This window comes from Eublepharis macularius, chromosome 13 (genome assembly GCF_028583425.1).
Source record: "Eublepharis macularius isolate TG4126 chromosome 13, MPM_Emac_v1.0, whole genome shotgun sequence".
Taxonomy (NCBI): Eukaryota; Metazoa; Chordata; class Lepidosauria; order Squamata; family Eublepharidae; genus Eublepharis; species Eublepharis macularius.
In genome coordinates, this window is record NC_072802.1 from 49,976,969 (window position 1) to 50,000,297 (window position 23,329).

The 23,329-nt window shown below is 40.9% G+C and overlaps 1 protein-coding gene across 2 annotated transcripts in view; it reads right to left on the bottom strand.

Annotated features, from left to right (window-relative positions):
• OSBP2 (oxysterol binding protein 2) overlaps nt 1–23,329 on the bottom strand; it is a 139,080-nt gene that overhangs the window by 103,459 nt on the left and 12,292 nt on the right. For both annotated transcript variants that reach the window (XM_054996264.1, XM_054996263.1), the window contains exon 2: nt 13,667–13,875. In XM_054996264.1, the coding sequence (XP_054852239.1) occupies nt 13,667–13,875 (209 nt within the window). The remainder of the gene's footprint in view (nt 1–13,666; nt 13,876–23,329) is intronic.

Below are 23,329 nucleotides of genomic sequence, written 5' to 3' on the forward strand. Positions count from 1 at the left end.
AGTCCTAGTATTTAGAGACAACCAGTACCAATTACTTCATTCCTCTACTGCATGCATAGAACAGCTCCCAATGGGAGAGTAAAATTTATATCCAGCTGGTCACACAGGCCTTGGGTATACCAAAGACACTTAGTCCATACTGAGCCTGTACAGCCCATACAAACAGGAACAAGCCAACATGTGGAGGATGGGACAGTGTGCTGTCCACACTTCCTCCTATGTGCATTTGACAAATATGGGCACAGCACCCTATACATTCCCATAACTACTGCTTTTTGAACATTCCCAACCACAAGGGTGAGGCCAATGCATGTAAAGCAAATGCATATAGGAAGGGGCGGAGATAACTCCCCTCTGCACATGCTCAATACACATATGTGTCATATGCATAGAGCTATAGAGGCAGCCAGTGTGATGCAGTAGTTAGTGTTGGAGTAAGATTTGGGAGAACCAGGTTTGAATCCCCACTCTGCCATGGAAACTCACTGGGTGACTTGGGCCAAGTCACACATTCTCAGCCTACCCTACCTTGCAGGGTTATTGTGAGGATAAGCTGGAGGAGAGGAGAATGATGTGAGCCACTTTGGGTCCCTATTGGGGAGAAAGAAGAGATATAAATAATATTAATTTAAAAAATTTCCTCTACCATGCTGTTTGTTCCCACAAAGTGCTAGTTATCAGCGATGCCTCCACAATTTAACTGGTTAAGTGTGGCAGTCTCTTTCCCTATGACACAGGATCATGGAGAAATAAGGTCAACCTTTTTTGTGTGGATATCTTGCACCAGCAAAGCAGTATATGTACAGTTTGGTTGCACTGACCAGGATACTCTACTGAACAAAAAACAAAAGGGCACCACTGGGCACAGCCTAGCTACTCTCCAAAGGTAACAAACCACCCGGGGGTAAAGAGAAAAATTACCCCCAAATTACTGTCCAATCAATAAGACTTTTATGTAAAGTGCAAGTGTGCTCGAAGTGCACAATTCATATGTTTTGGTAAATACCATAGAGACAGTTCTAATATCCTCTGGAATCCAGAGGATACTTGAACACACTTGCACTTTACATAGAAGTCTTATTGACTGGACAGTAATTTGAGGGTAATTTTTCTCTTTACCCCCGGGTGGTTTGTTCCCTTTGGAGAGTAGCCAGGATACACTACTGGCATCAGAAAATGCAGTCATAAAAATACTGACGAGTAGCATTAATATGAATTGGGCTGTGGACCATATAAAGACGAAGTACTCCCATGAGGAAATGAGGGAGAAAGCAACAGTTGAGATAAAACAGTGCCTTTGAAGGGAAAATTAAATATACCATTAGACATGCATAATTGTGTCTCACTTTTATATTAAACAAAGGAAATTAATAAATGGTTGAGACTGAATGTGAATTAACTAATTGTTACATCAATAAACCCCAAGATGATATAATTATAACTTATAATTTGTAATGATCGTTAGATTATTGTTATTGTTGTTATGTTGAAATGTGATGGTTCAAAATGAAAAAAAGCTTTGGAAATGTGTTTTGGTAATGTATTATAAACTAGCAAAAGAGCCCGTTTAAAAAAAAAATAGGCCCTAGAAAATGGTGCGGGCCAACTTGTTTGGCCTTCCCGCCGAAGCAACAGCCTCAGGAGGGACAGGATGGCTGGCATTGCCGTGGGACAGGCCGTCCCATGCTGCAACAGGCTGCCAGCTGGGCTGCCCCACGCTGCAGCGGGCCATCGGGCTGGACCATGGATCAGCTGGGCAGGGAGAAAGCCTTCTCCCTTCCCAGCTGAGCAGTTGACAGGCGGCCGCTCCGCTGCCACCCCCCCTTGCCTGCGGGCCAGCTGATCCGTAGGCGAGGGGGGGCAGCAGCAGAGCACTCGCCACTCAGCTGGGCAGGGAGAAAGCCTGAGCGGCGGGCAAGCTCCTCCACCACTCCTCCATCAAGCCACCCCACGCCATAACGGGTCGGGTAGCCCCACATTGCTGCACTGCAACGGGCCCATCTGAACTGGCTGGTGCTGCAACAGACTGGGCAGCCCCGCATTGCAGCATGCTGCTGGGCCTGGCTGCGCTGCAATGTGCAGGGCCGGGCCACCCAGTGCCACAACAGGCCAGGCAGCCCCGGGTAGCAGCATGCCACTGGGCCACGCCACAATGGGTAGGGCAGCCCCACATTGCAGCACTCCACTGGGCCTCGTTGCAATGGGCCAGGCTGCCTTGCAACAGGCCGCTGGGCTGGGCAGCCTCACGCCTTAGCGGGCTGCTGCGGGCCAGGATCCCCTGCACCGCAGCAGACCACTGGGCTGGGCCACAGCGGTCCACCAGGCTGGGCACCCCTGCACCACAGCAGATCGCTGGCGTGTGCAGGCCTGTCACAGTAGGCTCCTTGGCAGCGGGTGGCAGGATCCTCAGCAGCAGGTGGCAGGCTCCTGGGCAGCAGGAAGGCTTGGCGCTGCAATGCTGGGTTTCCCCATCGCTGGCCTGGGTCTTCCTGCACCTCCGAAAGTCACGCTGAGCCTTTCCAGGCCTGTGGAAGCAGCAGGGAAGCAAAACGTTTTGCCCCTGCTCACTTTGTATCCCAGTGTACTGTGTATGCATGGCATACTGCGCATATGCAGGAATAAAAAGTGAGTTGTAGGCAACATGCTTGGCTCTTTTTATATGAGATTCTTTCATTTTGAAATAAAAATCAGTCAATGGAAGAGTGACAATTAACTTATAAGGCTTCAGGTTGGATTCTCCAGTCAAAGAAACACATCTGCTAGAGAAACCCCTTAGAACTGAATAAAAGGATATTATGGCATCTATTCTAGCATATCAACAGGCTATTCATTCAGATACAAGATGAAGGCTGGATTTAAAAACTTGGTTAAAATTATACCCAGTAAGGGTAAAATGAGTAACTTTTGATTTTGTCTTAGCTATCCATACATTTTTAACCTACCCTTCCTTGCAGTGGTGTGCAGTTCTATACACACAAACACAAATCAAGTTAGTCCTCTCAACAACCCCATTAGATACTTAAAATAACCTGAGACAGTGATTGACTCAGTGTGGTACAGTAAGTTTTTACATGGCAGAGCAAGAATAAAAATAATTGTGTAAATCATATCAAGACTGCTGCAAGATACACTTGCTGCCTACACCCTCAAGAAAATTCATTCTAGTCAACAAAACTCTTACTGTATTAATATATTCAGAAATGTTATGTGCACTTGCATCTATCATTTAAGTTGTGGCTGTGCAAAAGCTGCTATTTTTTGATGCTCCTCCTCCACGTAACTCTATGTGAAGGATACACGCACATGGGTTTTACATTGCAAGAGCCCCATTTCTTCCACACATTACCCACAGCTACAACCTACAATTAGGTGTTCAAAACCATTCTTACCTGCAGCAGCAGTCATATTAAGCTCAGTTGTGCCACAATGCTAAACACAAGCATTCCTGGCATTATTTGCCCTGAGTACAGATCCACGGAGGGGCTTACTCACCAAAATATAATCCCAATGAAAGAAATTCCACACACTGTATTTTGAAAAGACTTTTTACTCCACATCCTGGCTGCTTTTTCTCCAGAGGTCAACATTTTGTAAGTTAAGAGAAGCTAAGAAAATATCTGAGTGCTAACAAGGACACTTTACACTCAGGTCTGGGGAACACAGATTATGCATTTCAACATTTTTAGACTTAGGCTTCAGCCAAATTGCTAAAATAGTAATAGCCAGTAGATAGAGGTTGTGTACTAAAACTTTTGGGAATCTTTCTGCAGCACCTAGCTTTAAGAATCGTTGTACCACTTTTTATGAGATGAAACTTCCTCCCTCCTCCCCCACAGGTGACTGGACTGTGTCCAAAGTTCAGGACAAAATAAGTCATGGAGCCCTTTAAGGACCAGAGGAATCTAACCTTTACAGAACAATCTCAAGTCATACTATTAAGCCTTCCTCTTATATGCCCCAAGACTTGGCTGCCCTTTTCTTGCATCGGTGTTGTTCTAAGTATGGAAGACCACTGATCCAGCAGTGCCACCTGCTGTCCCCTCTCCCCACTTTTCTGTCTCATTCAATCAACACCATTTACAGCCAGTGGTGCTGTATTAAGGCATGATCTAACACCTTGAAAACTGCTGATGTGACATGAAGTGTGCAGGCAGCTGTTTGTGTGGTCCCGACCAAGGAAGACTTTGCTTACTGTTTCTCTGTATCTTCAAAACACAAAGGCTCAAAGAGTGAGGAGTGAGAAAATGAGGAAAGATGAACCTCTTGGGTTAATGTGATGGCCATTTCAAGAGAATGAAATTGTGCGCTTTGTTACTTGAACTTTCAAAAGAAAAATGGAACAAAAAGTAAACCACAAAAGGTTACATGCAACATTTATTAACAAACAGTTGAAAAGATGGATTGTTATGTGTGAAATCAGGTTAATAGAAGCAGCAACACTGGGAGACAGTATGATTCCAACAGTTGAAATGAACACACATACGAACACATAAAGAAACCAAAGTTTTACTGTGAAAGACATGAATGCAAACATTAAACAGAACAATGTTTCCGAACAGGCACAAATACATACAACACTGTTAAAAATACAAGCTTTTAGCCAAATTTGGCGATAATGCAACGCATGTGATTGTTACAATTTGATCAATCTTTTGCACTGTTTTCCAGTTCTGGGATCCTAGTCCTACTGCATTGTTTATTGGGCAGCATGACTGAATGTTTATATTTTGTTGTATTTCAATTAACCTTTTGTATTGTTTTCTACTTCTGTAATCCTTGTCCTACTACTGCACTGTTGCACTTTCTGTAATCAACGATATTGCTGCCACCAAGAAAAAAGTGCTGCTATTTTTAATATCTTTATACAATGTTTCAATGTTTTATGTTTAATGTTTAATGTAATGTTTTAAATGTTTTAACGTTGTTATCCGCCCTGAGCCTGCTTGCGGGGACGGCGGAATATAAATACGATAAAATAAAAATTTAAAAAAATATTAGATGTCATGTCTGACTGATTTGTTTTTGTATTTTGTGATGTACCTTGAGTCTCAGAGAGAAAGGTGGGCTATAAACAAAGTAAATCAAATAAATTCCATGCGACCTATCGAGAACTGCAGAAACCTATGGCTTTAATACATGAAGTGTGCAGGTAGCTCTGTGTGTGGTCCAAGTCTCAGCAGGCTATCAAGTTCATCAAGAAAATTAACTCTAAACGCAAAATGACAGCTAAAGGCAGACAAGCTGCTTAAACTGAATGCTTCTTTCTCAACTTGGATAGTGGATATTTTGCAGAATTTTGAAGTTTAAAGGACTCTGTAGTATCAAGAGGCAGGTGTATGGACAAGCTGCAAGTAGCAGAAAGAACAGATACGGGGCACAAAACTCCACACCCAGAACTAAGAAGCCTGAAACAGAAATACCATTTCGTCAAAGTCTGCACACTCATGGCTTTTAATTTTTATAATATATGAACTTCTTCACTTCAAGGCAACTGCTTGACAAGATGTACGATGCAATATTTTGAGTGTTGGAATAGGAGGGAATAATGTAAAATATCTTTTTAATGCACCAGCATTTCATACCTTGGCTGGTTTTTTTTTTTAAAGTTCAACAACAGCTAGACTAGATTAGTTCATCTACATCAAAGTTTTTGTGCCTGAAGACTTAACTGCGGCAGCTTTAGAGAATAAGTTGTCCTGTTCTACACAGGCATCTCCATATACCATTCTCGGTGTGTCTACCTGCAGATTTTCACATCTACCTTAAAACTATGAGAATTTCAAAATGCTGGCTTAAAAAAAATTAAAACTAGGTTTCTCAATTGCTTAACATCTCTGCAGAACTGGCATTGCATCAGGATTATTGCTACTTATCAGAGAATCCAATTATTACACCCTGATGCTTTGTTGCGATCACTTAGCATTTATTGAACACTCAAATGCTACAAACATCCATCACACATGGTTGTGACTGTTACAAGCAATGTCGTAAGACAGCTCAACGTTATCATCTTCATACTGCCTATCTCTAACAAAAGCATTATGCACCTCTGGCATAGTGATTCCTCTACAATACTGTTTCACATTTGCTAATTAAAATATTAATCAGTTATTAATGTTCATTACTTTAAAATAATGCTGAACTACAATAGCAGGCTGGGGGAGTGGGCTACCAATCATAGGATTCACTGGATAGGATTGCCGAAAGTCAGCCACAGAAAGAATCATAAAAATTGCTGCCATTAGGGGGCAGCTAAAACTACAACATCAAAGCGTATTCACAAAAATTTTCCAGGACAAAATCCTATAATCCATTGCATTACAATGCAAGCAAGCACGTGAGACTGAGAAAAAGGATTGATGTTGTGTCACAATTTCTGACGCTGCATTGGTATTGCAAAGCAACTGGAATTCTCATGACCAGTAGCTGCAAAACTGTTTGCCAAGTTCATACTGGCAACAGCAACCACCGCCTAACAGTAGTGCTCAAGAACACCACATATACATCAGGTGGAAATGATGTAGTGAGTTGGCCAATTTTGGAGAATGCCTTTAGACCACTATATAAAACTGTGGGACCCCATGTAACTCTATTCATCTGATACACTACGTTTTTTATTTCTAATGAAACTGCAGCCAAAAGCAAATTTATCCGGAAATATTGCTTGGTAAAGGTTGTTGATCCAGACATGTCAGCAGCAAGTGCCACGTGCTACCCACATTAGTTGGGCCAAGAAGCCAAATTTCCCAGGAAGTTATTAGAAGAAAGGGCAGTGAAAAACAAGACTGAAGGTCTAAGTTATATAGAATCTCTCCATGGAAAGCAGAGCAAGTTTTGTTAATGCTGACAAACAGAATGAGCCAGTAGCCATGATCCACAGGGAGCTTAACAGCTGCTCTTAGAAATTCACTTCAAAGCCTTAAAAATACAACCAATTGTTATGGTGGAAATATCTAAGTTCAGTATTTGAGAGTGGTATGTTAATATTGAAACAGTGCCTTGAGAGATTGCTAAACTGACCCACCAATGTACATCTTGTGCACACATGCCAGTTCTTTGTGCTCGTGAATAAAGGAGAAGAGTAGGCAAACACCAACATAAAAAACAGAATTGCTATCTCCCTGCAGCAGTGAGAAGTTAAGCAGGGATAAGCATCAGGCAAAAGCAAGAGCAGGAGATGAGCACATGGAATTAAACAGCCCCATTTATAGTGGCATACGTCATAAAGTGAAAGTAAAGCAGTGGTCCTTAGGGGTTTGCTCCAAGAAAAACTTAAGTTGTAATTCTGGATCAGGGATTCAAGTAGAAATTTTTACTGTAACTGCTGATTTTAAAGTAGGACATTACCAGTTTGGGATTCAAATCCATGTAGTCTTTGGATCCAGAGTTTCAGGACCATTGTCATTAATGGGGAATGTATTTGTGGGTCTTGAGCAGCTGGCACCATATTTGCACAGAACAGAATCCTTCCTCTAATCTAAACATCCCCTAAGTTTCAAGGGGATTTAATAAAGGGGATCAATTTTACAGAATCCCAGAGCAGGTGCCTCTTGGCACAGATGGACTTCTCTCTACTGATTTCTGGTTGGAAGAATGGTGGTCAAGCAGTGGCCTAGCAGAAGAGCAGCTGCTGGCCGCCAACATGAAAAAAAACACTGTCTGCATTAATTTCATTTCCCTACTCTTACTGGGATTTTTAAAACCTTTCCACTGAAAGCTCTGCATTTGCCATTATTCCTTGTGGTGGTCTGTTTGTTTCCTTTCACAGAGCGAGGAAGGCTTCCTTTGCAGAAAACCTGCCAAACCCATCTCACAGTTCTTTCGTTATTCCCCATGGGGAACGTTTTTAGGTGGAACTAGGGCTGCCTGTCCAGTAAAGAAACCCCAAGTTTCAAGCAAATTGGACCAAGGGGACCAATTTTACAAGCCCCTGAAAAAGGTGCCTCCAGCTACTCTATTTGCAGAAGAAAAAATGACCCCACCACCACAAAGGGAATAGGGGAGGAAAATAGAAGGAACAAGCCAGCTGGGAACTGCTTTCTCTGGGTCATTGCCTCGGAAAATCAGTAGAATAAAAAAAAAACCAAACCATGATGCCTGCTGCACTGTTAATAAGCACCTGGACACAAAAAACACAGATTTTATTTTCAAGGAGGTAATCCCCAAGCATCCTGGATATGTTACTATTTCAGAAAATCACAGTAATGACCTGAAACAGCAATTTTCTTGTATATTTTTTGCTCAGGAATTTCATAATGCACACTCGTAATGGTCATGAATTTCCTTTGCTGTCAAGGAAGCACTCCCATTGCTTCATTCTCTGTATATGGATATTGGTATTCCAATTTTAAAATAATGTTAAATTCATAAACAAATGACTTAAATCTAGTTGTATACCCCTTTTGAAGCTAATCCTTTCTTCTATTCCAGGTGTTTGGATTCAGGACAGCACAGCAGCTGTCCTCACTAACCCTAAAAGGAGGTTTTGCCAGGAGATGAAGAAAAGGTATTTTTATGCTCAGAAGGATTATACTTTCTAGCTGACTCAGAGAAAATCAGTCTTAGGTAATAGATAGGAAAGTCAGTTATGGGGCTAAACATACCTTCAATACCTTCACTGTGGCCCATTTGTTTAAAAAAATAAAATTCGGGGAGTAGGGTTGGGTATCCTCTGTGGGGGGGCGGGGGGTGGATCTCCAGAGGATTCTGCAGGGCAAGCAGCAAAACAGCATCATTGTGTAACAATCTTGTTCTCATACCAGTGATGTTTGTTTTTCAAAAGGCACAAACCTCTAGGCAATCTAAGAAAATTCTTGAGGGAGGCTGAAGGACCCACTCCCAATCCTAGCATTTACTGGAAAGCTTTTGACTTTCAGAGCCTCCCAGAGACAAGAAAGCAAGAGCAGGAAACTTTCATTCAAATGCTAGAAAGCCAAGGAAGTGGTAGACCCAAATGACACTGCCAAGCAGGCGGCTTCTGTTGCATAATGCATGCATCCATTAAGCCCAAGCAGGCAGAAAAACCAATCACCGTGTTCAAAAGCAACGGCATCCCGGAAGGTTTGTACAGCATGGTTATTAACAAGATTCCCAACAGCCTCTACCAAAGAGTAACAGGATGGCTCATCCGTGGGTGGCCCCCTGTGGTTGCCAGGAGGAGAGTTTCTGCACGCTGTTCTCATGCTCTAGGTGCTGCAAATGCTACACACAGCATGAAATCAGCAGGAATTAATCATAGGTTATAAAACATTCTACAAATCTTGGGTTGGACCTGTTTATTTTTAAAATTAGATGTAAGCAAAAGATGGCTGGACCATCTCTAGAGAGGAGGGGACTGATCCACCAATCCATGTCTGAGGCTGCTATTTTTTAAAGCAGTATGAAATTGGGACCTTCTGAATCACAGCCTCACTAATGAGCTCTTAGCAAAAGGTCATTGCACTGGTCCACTGGAATGAGCAGAGGATCCAACAGACCTGGATTCACTAACTGTGTGGTTAAAGGGGTTGGAGTGGCTTTGGGACAATTCACTGTTAAATGCCCATGAACACTAGTGAAAAAGATTTGTTCAGTTTCCTTCAAGCTAGGTTGCCAACTGACACCCAATCTAGCTAGTGATTGTAACTAGATTGTAAAGCTACAACACAGCAAGCTTGCTTTCTCCTGCAAGTTCATACTGACAGGACACAGAAGGGAAGTGTGCAAACAGAGCTTACTACCACAAAGACTATATCTCACTTGTAAATAATTAAGTTTATTTTCAGATATGAAATTCATGTACATGGCTCTGATTCTTTTGGTAATGAAGCTCATCTTTAAACAGCTGTGGGAAGGAAAAAACAGTTTAAAACTAGTAAGACATAATGTAGTTTGGATCCATGGAACAGGGGAAACAGTAACTTCAGAAGGGACAGGAAAAGGGTCTATAGAAGAGGAAGGGCAATGGAATCAGAAGAGGCAGGTGGTAAAAGATTCAGATGGAGTGGTAATGAGACTTTCAATAACTGCAACACACACAGAATTAAGAGCTTAGGGAATCCATGCTCAGGATTACTGTTTTCAGTCCTAAAATTGGAAATGCTTCTATTACCAGCTCTAATATACATACCAGCAGGCTGGCATTCTTAATGTTCCTATTTTTAATCACAGAAGTGACTGATAGGCACACTTCCAATACCAAAAGAAATAGAAGCCATAGGATGATCTCCAATGTATCTTAAGGCATTAACAGCTTTTCAGGATAATAAGCCCAATACCCAAACACCTTCCATATTTTTTTTTCATGACACAGTTTGGAATTACACTTAGAATATCTGGAATATTTGGGATAAATAAGTTATCCCATTTAATGAGGAGAGTGCCTTTATTTTTCAGTACAATGACTGAAAAATCAGTTTTGAGATGTTTCCTTTATCAAATAATTGCAGACTTGTCACTGTTATGTTATCCTATGAAACCATTTCAAAAACATTTAGGAAGCAAAGTCTTAGCTTCAGAATGCCCAGAAGCAGCCCAACAAAGGCTGCCAACTGACCCAGAAGCAACAGATTTTAGGTTTTCCCAAAAACTCTCTCTCTCTCTACAGACTTTTGATAAAAGTCTGTATAATATATTGTACAAAGCAGCAGGTTTTAACATTACATGCTACTTTTTTCATAGTTGTTTTGAACTTACAGAAATTAGACAGATTTTATAAAAAATTCGCAACAGATCAAGATCACATAAAGTGTTTTGCACTTTATTAAATGGTCCAATGCTGCAGCCATGCAAGAGTAAGAACAGGATATTACCAAAAAAAAAGCATCAGGCACCATCTCTCTTGACTTGGCTGCAGCTCAGAGTAGCTCCCTTCCCCACTATAAATCTAAGCAGACCATGCTAAACATAGCTCTGCCCTACTAGCAAGCCCTACTAAGGCAAATGCAAGCTTCCAGCTATCTACTGTGCCTTCCCAAGAGCACAGTAATGTGTTTACAGACCCAGGTAGGCAGCAAATACATACAGGTATATTAAGCCCCAGGTGGGCTGAATTCAGCTTGTTTAAGATTCAGGACTATGTTAACAGTTCACATCCCATCTTCAAAGAAAGTTTGTTGCATGGGCTTACTTTATACACACACACGAGTTTTGCTCTGGTCTATAAAGTGCAACAAATTGAAGTCTGTCAAAAAAAAACACAATACATTGAAAGCTTAGAAAGTGACCTGGGCTGTTTCAGTCTCATAACCAGGCCTTTTGTATCATCCAGGAAGGCTTGAAGTTGTTCAGCCATCCTTTCAATCATCTTGCTCAAGAACAGAACATTTGAGAATCGAGACTGATCAATAGTTATTAAGTTCTCCTGGATGCAAGCTTAGACTTCTTTAAACATGGGCACATTGCAGCCTGTTTCAAGGCTGGGGCAACCACCCCCTCCCTCCAGGAGGCATTAACTACCTCTCAGACCCATGAAAACATCTGCAGACTTTGCTGATTTTCACATGCTTTTTGGGAATTAGAAAGCTGTTAATTAAAAAAGGTTTAGTCAGTAGGAGCATCTTATAACTTTAAAGGTGTTAACTGTAGTGTTTTTGTTGCTTTTGCACACAGGAATCTGAAGGCTTTTCTTTGATAAGATACTACCAATTTGCACAGGCAAATTCTGGAACTCTGATGCTAATATTTCATTTGCACTTTCACTTTAGAATTTTAACTGAGAAATTAGGAAGAATGAGAAGTTTAGTGGACAGCACAGAGGAAACTGATAACAGGTTTTAAAAGGTAAAGGTAGTCCCTTGTGCAAACACCGAGTCATTACTGACCTATGGGGGAGATGTCGCATTACAATATTTTCTTGGCAGACTTTTTACGGGGTGGTTTGCCATTGCCTTCCCCAGTCATCTACACTTTACCCCCAGGAAACTGGGTACTCATTTTACCAACCTCGGAAGCATGGAAGGCTGAGTCAACCTTGAGCCACCTACCTGAACCCAGCTTCCGCCAGGATCAAACTCAGGTCGTGAGCAGAGTTTGGACTGCAGTACTGCAGCTTACCACTCTGTGCCACGGGGCTCTTTCAGGTTAAGAAGAGCAAATGTAAGTATCAAAGGCCTGAAAGAGGGTACTGGAGAGGAAATATAAACATTATCTGTGTGATTTGTTTACTGGACAGATGAGTGCTGATTTTAAAGAACAAATGGGCAACTACTTACCTTTAAAATCCTAAGAATCATTACAAACAAACCTTTCTGAAGTATGGCTAGCAACTGAATTACCTAGGTTTACTGATTTTCAAATAATGGAATTATCCTCTTTCAGAAATAGAACAAAAAGCTAATTCAGCAAAATTCTCTTCCAGGCTTTAAATTAGATACTGTATTCAAGCTGTTCTGCTATCATACAATGTGGTTAAAGTATTAAATAAATTTGAAAACTTATTAATAAGACCTAGTCAAATAGAAATGTTGCATGGTAAAAAACTATTTTATTCTCCATAAGGTTCATTACTAGAGATGTATAAAGACAAGGTAAGAAAAGGTTATTTTGAAGTCACACAGTTGGCTACATGGAAAATGCTAGAGAAGTTTTTGATATTCCTCTGAATGTAAATATTAGACAAAACTGTTTGAAGATGTTTTATAACTGGTATTAAACTGCGGCCAGATTTGGCGAAATATTTGAGAAATGAAACATATTGAAAATTTATATATAAAAGGAACTCAAATGTACATCTGGTAGAATTGTGTGATAAAGCAAACAGTCTGGTCTCTAGTAAATAATAATATCCAAAAAGTGATGTACGTATTTGAACTCTCTCCTATGATTTACTTGGTAGGAAACACAGCTAAAGCAAATAAAAGCGAACATGTCTATTTAAGGTTTTAAAAAAGCCAGAATATCAAAACTATGAGTATGTAAGCAACAAGTGAATCCAGTGGGTAGAAACAGTTGCAAAGTGTCTGGTCTGCTAACAGACAACCTGACAACTTATAAGTATATATGGGACAGAATGATTTTTTCCTAATACCGATGTTGTTTATAATTGATTCAATACATTGATATACTGTATTGCAATCGTGAAGTAGATTTTCTCTTTATATTATATAAAATTAAATTTGAAAAATACTCCAACTTAATGTGAGGGTCTAGAAAGCCCTCAACATTTCACCTTGATCAAAGGCTTCACCACTAAAACAATGTGATTTTTATCTGAAGTGTTTTTATATTGTATGCTTTGCAAAGCACAAGGTCAGAACACTGTTCTTGCTTTTGAACAGTGAAGTGCTGCTTCTGATCTCATTTGAGTCAGACTCACAGCTAGCTACATGTAGAACTAATTTGTTATGTTGGATTCATGCTAACTTATTCAAGTTTTAAGGAACAGGCAAGCAAGTCATTTTTGTCCTGTTGAAGAATTTAGCTGCCTTGCACAACCAACCCATGGCACTTCATTGCCTACACTAACTTTGGAATCTGTAATTCTCAGGGGTTTTTTTAGACTGATGACCCCAAGATCAGCAATTTCAATTAGCCCAGTACTTCCACTGCAGCCCTTTTCCAAGAATACTGATAAGCAGCCCTTCTTTGAATCTCAGTCTTCCAGCACTTTCTTCCACTACTTGGGAAGGTCTGGGCATAGGAGTTTCAGGGATCTTTCCAATGAGTATGCACTAAGCACCAACTCTACCTGACTGGTTGTCCCTCATACGAATGGCTTTGGCCTTAGCCAACTCCAGAGCTGTGACCCACCGCTGCCGTTCCACTTCCGAACTAGCCTTTAGATGGTATGTCCTTCCCCCATTGGAAAGCACAATGTTACAGGAGTCCTCTGTATCAATGTGGGCTGTTGACAGGTTGATGGTTCCTCGACAAGTGTGAGCCATTTCAGCTTGGGTCCTGTAAAAAGTAGTAAAGGAGGGATGTAAATGCCTTAGATTTCACATCTGCATCCTTAAAAAAAAAAAAATCAAGCGGTTAAGAGCCAGGAAATAAACATTCTCCTGCTTGTGCTGTTCTAAGCTCTGAAAGCGGAAGTCTAGCAATGCTACATGAGGAACTCATCCCAGTAATTAGGGATTCATTTAATATATCCAAAGCACGTAGGAAACATGACCATAGATGTACCATAAAATATTGTCTTCATTACAGAACCCCAAAGTAATGTGTGAAATATTGATGTTCGAAGTGCAGCAAGTTTCTTGCTCTCATAATTACCAAAAAAAAAAAGAGCTGAGCATGACTGAATCGACATCCTATACTAAACTTTCAACAAAACTACACTCTGTTTCTCCACTCCCCAGCAGCTAAAAAAAAATAATAATTTTGCACACAATTACTTGGTTTTCATATTTTGTTATGAGTCAGGAGTCTCTTTTTAAAAAGAATATGGAATTTGATAGATGCTGTGGAAGAAGGAGGTGAGGCAATATAAAGTTACAAAGGTAGGACAAAATCAGATATTTCCCCCAACCTTTCCCCCTCCCAATATCATAGCCTGTTATACATGTTGCCTTTATGCTTTCAAACACTTCTGCAACTGGAAATGGAAACTCCTTTTAAAAAGTAATGCATTTAGAGCATCCAAAACCACTAAAGTTCAAGAACTCATACCTGTGTAACAGCCAGAGATTAGAAGCCCTCCTTCTTAATTAACTGCCATTACATTCTACATCATATAAAATACAAATTCTCTAAACCTGTAGTTATATAAAAACATAGCCAATCTCAACCAGAAATAATTTTGGTTTGCATATGACACGACTTGTTTTCTTGGCAAAGAACATTAACATTCCTGGGTGGGATGCATATGGAATCTTAGCAATGGTTGGTAGCCTAAGTATTGTGACAGAATTTTGAAAAAAAATGTGTGTAACATAAATCCTGATAGACAAAACCCGCAAATCTATTTTAGTTTCAACAAATGACACTCTGTAGAGTTAACTCTCCTTCAAACAAACCGCTTCCTTCAGTTGTATTCCACTTATAAAACTATCTAGCATATTGCCTGTGTTGCCCACAAAGCCCTTCCAAGTCAACTTTTGCCAAATGATTCAGTTCTCTATGATTCAGCTCTCTCTACTCCAGGAGTATTAAAAGGTAAATCTGTTCGCACTGCTGGGCTTCTGAAGTTTCAAAGTAGTTTGGCCCATGAAAATGGCTGTAAGTATACATGATGGACGGGCTCACAAGCAGGCAGGAGACCAGGGTGGATAAAAATCAATGATTTTTTAAAAAAAATCAAAAAAATCGGATTTTTTTTATTTAAATCGGATTTTTATTTAAATTGGATTTTTTTTAATAAAATGCTTTTTGAGGAAAATATATTACCATCCAAAGGTTATTCCATCATGAAATAAAGATTAGTTTTTAATTATGTAGAATAAGGCTGTATATGTTTAATTTTTTTGGTAAATAAATTCCATTAATCCATTCACAATGTCATGCTCTTCCAGAGGTTTTTGTAAGATTATTGGGCAGTTTCTCTGCCTACAAGATATTATCACAGATGCTTGGTTTTGCAGTTCTCAAAACTGAATTTGTGTCAGCTCAGCAGAGATCACATGCCTCTTCTTCACAGCAAAAATGTTATAACATGAACAGAGTTGAGAAAAAGACCTTAATGCTATTGTTCTGCAAACCTATGAAGACAGAATCAACCCCTCCAGTGCTAAGTTCCAAGAAGTTCAGTGAAAAGAAACAATATTTTTCTGATTGTTTGGAGTGGAATAGATCTGCACAAGAAGAAACTAAGTGTGAGGAGGGAGGGGCAAGCAGTACAAAATGAAAGTGAAACTTTTTGAGCACAATACTGTACAAGTCTTTGGATCTTTGGTGTGTATGACCTGAGGTTTATCACATTCTTTCCTTGGAGGAAAAAACCTATAATGGCAGCAGGCCGTAAAAGAGACCCAGTTTGGGAATACTTTAATGAAGTTCCTTTACCTATCGGTAAGGCAGGCATCTACTTGCATATTAAAGTTATACCAGCAAGAATTAGTATTTTATGTAGAAAACTATGATTTAAATCAAGCCTTACTGACTAGTGATTTAAATCGTGATTTAAATCAGTTTGATTTAAATCAAATCCACCCTGCAGGAGACATATGGATGGGTGGCACTGGCAAGTGGGCAGGGGCACATGGTGGTGGGAAGAAGAGTGCCCTTGGACACTTACAATTTTTAAAAATGCAACCTGATTGTGACATGAATAAAAGTATAGTTTTCCGCTAAATACAGACACACAGGAAGCTCTACAAGAAGGAACACACTGAAGCCATCTCATCTGCTGTTCCGCACAAAGTCATAACTGTGCCCTTCAGTAGCAAGTTGACCAGCTTTTAGATAGATTTTCCTATTCAGCACTAGCATTTCAACGATTGCATAACAAGATGACATAAGCAGGTTTCCAGAGCCTCAAATTTGAGATAATCCCGAACAGAGAAACACAAATACGTACTGCTCTCAATAGCAATAAAAATTAGATTAACAATCAAGAACAGTTTGTCCACAAGCACAGGGGCACAAAGAAGTAATGAAATTACAAAATAAATATTTTGCTGAAGGGTAGCTATACCAATGTGTAACATCAGACACAAAATATCATCGTCAGATAACTTAAAAACCAAGGCTTAATGTGGCAAAATTTTTCATGGATTAGAGACCATGTCAACAAATCCTAAGTACTCTCAGCAGACAGACAAGCATATTTACCTGAAGCATGTTTTTCTGTACTGAACAGCCAGCCTAAAGAAGAACTGAGGAACATAAAGGTGCGCTCAACAACATGCAATATGTGGGATAGGTTCAAGAAAAGTGTATTACACTGCTGCTTCTGGGGGCCAACATAGGAACTTGCAATATTTACCTAGGAAGATTGTGATATTGTCAATTATTGCTGTTCTGAATGCCAGTGTACTCATCTTGCATACATTTCAATAAGTGCCAGTCTGTACCTACTGTCTCTTGGTTTTTGCTTGCATTTCATAGCCTTTCACAAAAGTGTATCATTTCTGTCTCTATTCCTAGATACGTATTACATAACTAATATGAACATTATAGTATTAGGTGAATTGATAACAAATAAATCACAGCAGTACACCTAAACAAGAGAATATAAACTGCCTACTAACAGCCCAATTATATTTTAATACATAAGATTACAGGAGACACGACAAACAGGACCTCCCCACAGGATCAAGCATTATCCCGAAGAAATATTCAGGGGTCAAGGAACAATGGCATTTTTCTCAGCCAAAAGAGATCCACGCTCCATTTTCTGCTTTATGCTTCCTGCTCACTTCCTGTTTCTCTCCATCCCACCAACACGTCTCAGCAAGTGCTACCAAAGGGACTCCAGTCACGTGGCAGAACACAGAACCATGAAGAAAGAACGATGCACACACCATGGCTGCAAAAAAGGGACAAATATCTAAGTCAAGAAGTTTCCTGCAACAGAAGTAAACAGGGAAACTTACACATTCTATTGGATTGGTACAGAACACCTGTTCTGCTAACCGCTTAGGAAAACCAAAGCTTCAAAAATGTATTTGTAATCCACACAGTTGCAGATAAAAGGCTGGCATGTAAGCAGAGAGACCGTAGCATTTGAAATGTGTGGGGGGGAGATAATGCGGAGACTCAAACAATGGGACCACAGCTCAGCTTTCAAACGCTTAAAATGCCTCTCCAGAAGCAGAACTACACAATGAATTCAGTTGCAGGAATCAGAAAAGGATGAGGGGAGATGTGGATTGTGAATTCATTATCTCTACAGTTGTTGCAGCCACCCTTTCTGTCACTGATCCCCATACCCACCCAACTTTCCCTGCTGCTTGCCCCCCACCCCCGACAGTCATGAGTGGTACTCTTCTGCCTCCCTCCCTAAAATTCCTTGGCCTTTACCTCCCCCTCCCGCAAACATCCTTGCCCTTAATCACCCTCCCTGCTGAAAACCCCGATCCACCCTTCCCTCCCTGCAAAATACATTACCTTTTTCTATTCTCCCCCCCCCAATACCCTTCTCCTCTCCCTCTCAAAAAGTGCTCCCCCCCCCTGCAGACTGGACTTTTGGAACAGGGGCCTGGGCAGGAGGGGGAATGAGCATCCCAGCTGTAACTGGGGCTGGAGGGGTTTTGCAAGCCCCAGCATGCCTTCCAGGCTGCTAAGGCCTGAAGTCTCAGGCTGGAGAGGGTTTACACTCAGCAGTGCTGGCCAGGGCTCCACATACCCCAGCCCTGTTGCTCCTCTCCACCCTCCTCTGTGTGTCCTGCAGTGGCCAGGGGAGTGGTCCCTACCATTCCAGCAGTGTCTGGGCACTTCTCCTCAGCCCCACTTTGTTCTCGTCTAGCCAGGAAGGCAAAAGCATGCTAGAACTTCCTGGGCTTTGTGGGTCTGCTCCTGCCCACACTTTTAAGGTGGGGCCTGAGCAGAAAGTGCACTTTTGTTGGGGGTAGGCTTCCCAGTTCTTCTAGGGGTTTGCCCCGTTGCCCACCACCAGCAGGCAACACTGGAAAGCACACACCGGGTGTGCTCCTGGCAGGGGGAGGTGACAACATCACTTCCTGAAGTGATGTCGTGCTGGCCATGGGCATGCTCCTGTGCTTTGCTGGGGCCAATTTTAGCCCCAAATGGGCCAGAATTAGCCCTATGCAAAGCATACTCAAGGCTGGCGTGTGACTTCACTTCCCAAAAGTGATGTCTCCACACCTCTCCAGGAGGAGATCAAAACAGTTAAGTCCCAGGTCCCTCTCCTTCCACCGGGAGGATAGAGAGACCTGGGAACCCTGGGGGGGAGGGGTTTCAAGCCCCCCCCCTGTGCATCTGTTGTGATTTTTCTGCAACCCTGAGGGGTTCCCCTAGCTTGCAGATGCCTCTGTTGTGTTCCAAAGCAGCCTGGACCCTCAGATATAAGCACCCACACGGTTCGGGGCCACTTCAGAATTAGGTATGATCCTTCAAAACAGGAGAAAGATGCAGCACATGCTACAAATGTTCTTTCCCAATGTAAGCAATAGAAGAGCTCGGCGCATGCTCCCTATTTTGGGTTGTGAAGACTATTTTCTACATTCACCTTGCTTTCACCAAGAATGCCTGGATACGTTTACAATGAAATCAGATACACATTATATTTTGCTATAGTGCAAATTTGGGGGATTGATTTCATCTTTCATAGCCATTACTAATCATTATTAATAAAATTGCTATGTAATATGAAAAGGATTTGCATCTCCTCAGAGGAAGCTGTCAGATTGCCTTTTGTTAAAAAGATCAAAGTGTTGGAATTTTAAGTTACCTACAACAAAGGCTTTCAAAGTAGGAAGGCATTTAATCAGATGAGCTTTAATCTTGCTGTAAGTCACCACGATGATTCCTGTAGTGGAAAGGTGGGATGAAAAGATTATCAATTGTGTGGGGATAGCTTTCAAGCAATCATGCATGGCAGATAGCTTCTGTATGTGCCAAGGCCAGTATCTCAGGTGGCAGGTCTCAAAATGAGTTGGAAAACTAGCTGTGATCCACAGAACGATATGGCAGGAGTTTAAAAAGCCAAAAGAATGCAGCCAAAGCAAAAGACAGCTGAGCTGAAGCACTGAAGTTAGGATGCAAGTGAAATATTCCAGAATGCCACTATGTAGCTGGCAGACGACCCTTTTTATTGCGTCATCAAGTCACTTGATAGGAGTGAGCAAGGCAAACTCCTCTTGGTCCTCAGTTTGCAGGTCACATGCCATTCCTGACATGGAAGTGCCTGGGCCTGCAGCCAGACCTCACTACGTGCTGTTTTCCTAAGCACAATTTATTTATATCTGTGTTTTAAATTGCCATAAAGTACTTTGGGAGGCAATTTTTAACAGAAAAGTCAAGTAAAACAAATCCATATACCTGCCAGCTGTAGCTCTCTAGAGAGCTACGGCCCTCCCCCTATCAGGAAACCCTCACAGCTTGGTCATGTGTTCCAACAACCAACATTTTGGAACCCAAGCCTCAGGAGGAAGCATGAAGCAAATGTGACTTTTGCCACTGGAGATCAGTGCCCAGGAATTAGTATCATCATCATTGGCTTTGCTCACTGGTAGAGCTCTTAAAAAAAAAAAAGTAGGTAGCAACTGAATTCCCAAATCTTACAGAAGTTGTTAGGGTGGTTTCTTTCTTTTTCTTTTTTTGCAATTCATCTAATTCTTACTCTGTTCCAATAAATCAGTGCTTTAACACACCAGACAACATCTGACCTGAATGCCAAGCACTAGCTCCAAGGTTCTCCTGTATTCCAATCAGACAGCTTTTATTTGTTTTAGAGCAAGCCACATCACATGATGTCTCGAGGACTCTGGAGATGCTGCATCACAAATGTCTTTTTGCTTCCACAGCCATCAAGTAGTATGAGTAATGGACCCAGGAGAGACAGCCAGGTGTTCTGCTGCCCTTATATGAACAGACTAGGTTTTGTCTGTCCTACTTTTCTCACTAATTCCTCCAAATTGTTACAATTTTTTTTAAAAAAACCTGTCAGCCAAATCGAAATTTTAACGCTATGCACTCAAGAGCAGTAGGCAGTCAATGCACACGAAAGCTTTCCTGACATCAGCATCTACAGCTTCCCAACTGAGTGGCCAGCATGCTAATCACAAGCATTAAAGTCCAGAAGAGGAGATATGAGAAAACAAAAAGTGCAATGACACACAAAGGCATGCCCTTATTACCACAGAATGCACCTTTGTAGCCAGCAGCCAACATCCAATGCATGAAGTGGCTGAGATTCATTTCATAGGCTATTAGCCTATGAACATTAATATTGCAGTAAATCAGGTAATCTAGGATCACAGGACTTTGTCTTCATCAGCATCAAATGCTTTTAGCAGAAGATAATGAAAGACAACAGCCTGTTCCATCCACTGGGCATCATCCTTCTCCAGAATCAAATAAATGGTCACTCTAAAATGCCTTCCAAGCTGACATTTCAAGCACATTGATGTTTCAAGCATACTGAAACAGCAAGCATTCCACAGAGTGTCAAAACTGAGTAGCTCCCTAGAGATCAATATATATGTTTGCACTGGCCTTAGAATAACTAAAATAATGCTGCTTTAGAAATGTCAATACGAAATAGCAGCGGTTGTTTTTGATGGTCATACTTAAGAATGTGATTTACTAATTTAAGTAGTCTCAGGTCCTAAAGCAGCATGACCTGCAATTTATTTTATAGTTGGTTTGGAAAGTGTGGCTTTGGTAACTTTGCTACTCGTAGTGGGAGTTTATAAGGCTTGGTCCTCTGAAAACATGGCAAAAGTGCTAAGATACCTAATGACCAAGTGAATCTGTTTTTTCTATAAAATATCATACTGAGTTCTGAAAAGTTCAGTGCCTTTGAAATGACCATCCTCATTATAGCTGTAAGGTCAAACTTACACATGACATTTTCCACATGGTCAGCACGGAGACTTAAGTTTCATTGGGTAAAGTGATGGACCTGAGGCAGGCATGCATCCTCAGGGAAAGGGCTGTCACCAGATTCCTGACAGTATAATCTACAACATACTTAGGTGTGTTTGCTGTTTCAACAGCTGAATAGTTTCAGACTGCAAGACATTCAATTTGTTCTCTATCCTTGAAATCAAATTAAGAATGGGGACCTACCAATAACAGTAACTGGTATTTTCTAATGACTTGGCAATTTGCAGTTTTACATATGAACACTCTGTTAGGTCTAATTTTTTCCCTCTGTTTTCAACTGGAGCATAATGAGTTAGGTTATTTTGTCTCTCTTGCATGAATTCCACACCTCTGTGTACTGGCTGAAGGATGTACATAGGAAACAGCTCTCCTGTCTTTTGTGTATCGCTTCAATTCTGCATAGTGATAGAGACCTTTCACGACTGGGAAAGTCATGGTCCATTTGACTCAAAATACAGCACTCTTAAGCATCAGGCCCAATAACTTCACATTTGATTCCCAGTAATAGAAAGGAAACCTCAGAAATATTCTTCATTTTCTTCTGTTTCATCCTTAGTGGCAGTAAAGGTTCTAAGGATAACCCAGGAATTCTCTACTCGAATGTCAGGAGTCAGACAAATGCACGTAGCCAAACAAATGAACATTACTTGCTCCATCAAAACATCTGCACTTTTCCCCACTATTGCAAACATTGCCTGGATGGGCACTTGATGTTCCTGAAGGAAAAGGAGGATATAAGGGTAATCCTGGAACAACCTACTTCACTATGCTGCTGAGGTATACTTTTTCTACTTTACAAGTTATTCTGCTAGAGAAATGAAATCACAAAACAAATGTACAAGAGAACACACGTTACATTTATAGCACTGTCAGCCAGAAGTTGATCTTGCAAAATAAACATACTACTTCCTTTACAGCTGAGAAGAGTTGCAAAATCAGCAAGTTGTAAAATTAATGGCTACATATGGCAGCAATGAGCACTGTGTTGTCCTAGACCATCTGGAGGAACATATACTCAGGATCGTGCATATGTCATGTTTCTGGTAGGGTGCAGGAAAGGTACCAGAATGCAGTAAGTGGGCACAAATTCTTCAATGAGAATATCAGCTTTCATATTTTTAAAAAGCAAGTTTCTACCTTGTGTGGCTGTAAGGATGCATTTGAAAGTGTGAGGGGTGATGCCCTCATGAGCCTCGGGTGGTGGTAGGTAAGACAGGGCTTCAGTATCTTGAAGAGATAGATATTTATGGTCAGGTTGATATTTGTATGTTGCATATCCTATAGTTGTATTTGTATGTGTTTATGAATGGATGTATTTATGAATTTACATATGTATATTTTTCTATGAAGTTATAATTATTGTATTTATATTTCTGCAAGCACTTTGTATCAGCACTTAATCACTTTAAGAGTAAATATTACTTATTGTATAGTCAGAGGTATTCACTCAGTTTTCCTTCGGGTCTTTAGTGGTTATTGTCAGGAGAGCCTTGTTTGTGTTGCTTGTATTAAAATATAAGCTAACTGTACATTCCTCAGGTATTCTGCATTCAGGTGCTATGCCTGGGATTACTGTTCACCCCCAAGGAAATTATGTAATGTCAAGAAATCTGGCAAAAATTTCAGTGTCTAATTATGGTTGGCATGTCAACCCACTTTTTGCCATGAATTTAAGGGGCAAAGAATTGCTCAAATCCATAAAAATACTAGCTTGCTCTTGAGAAAGAAGCAATAAGATGTGTCTAAATTTGGGTCAGGGTGCACAATGCGTCCTGGTGTTAACAGAAAAACACTCTTGAGTTTCAGTTCTAGGGATCCCTGTTTTCCAGAGATAACAGGAGGGAACAAGCAAGGTCTAACACAGTGATACTCAGTGGTTCAGGGTCAACATGTGGCTTTC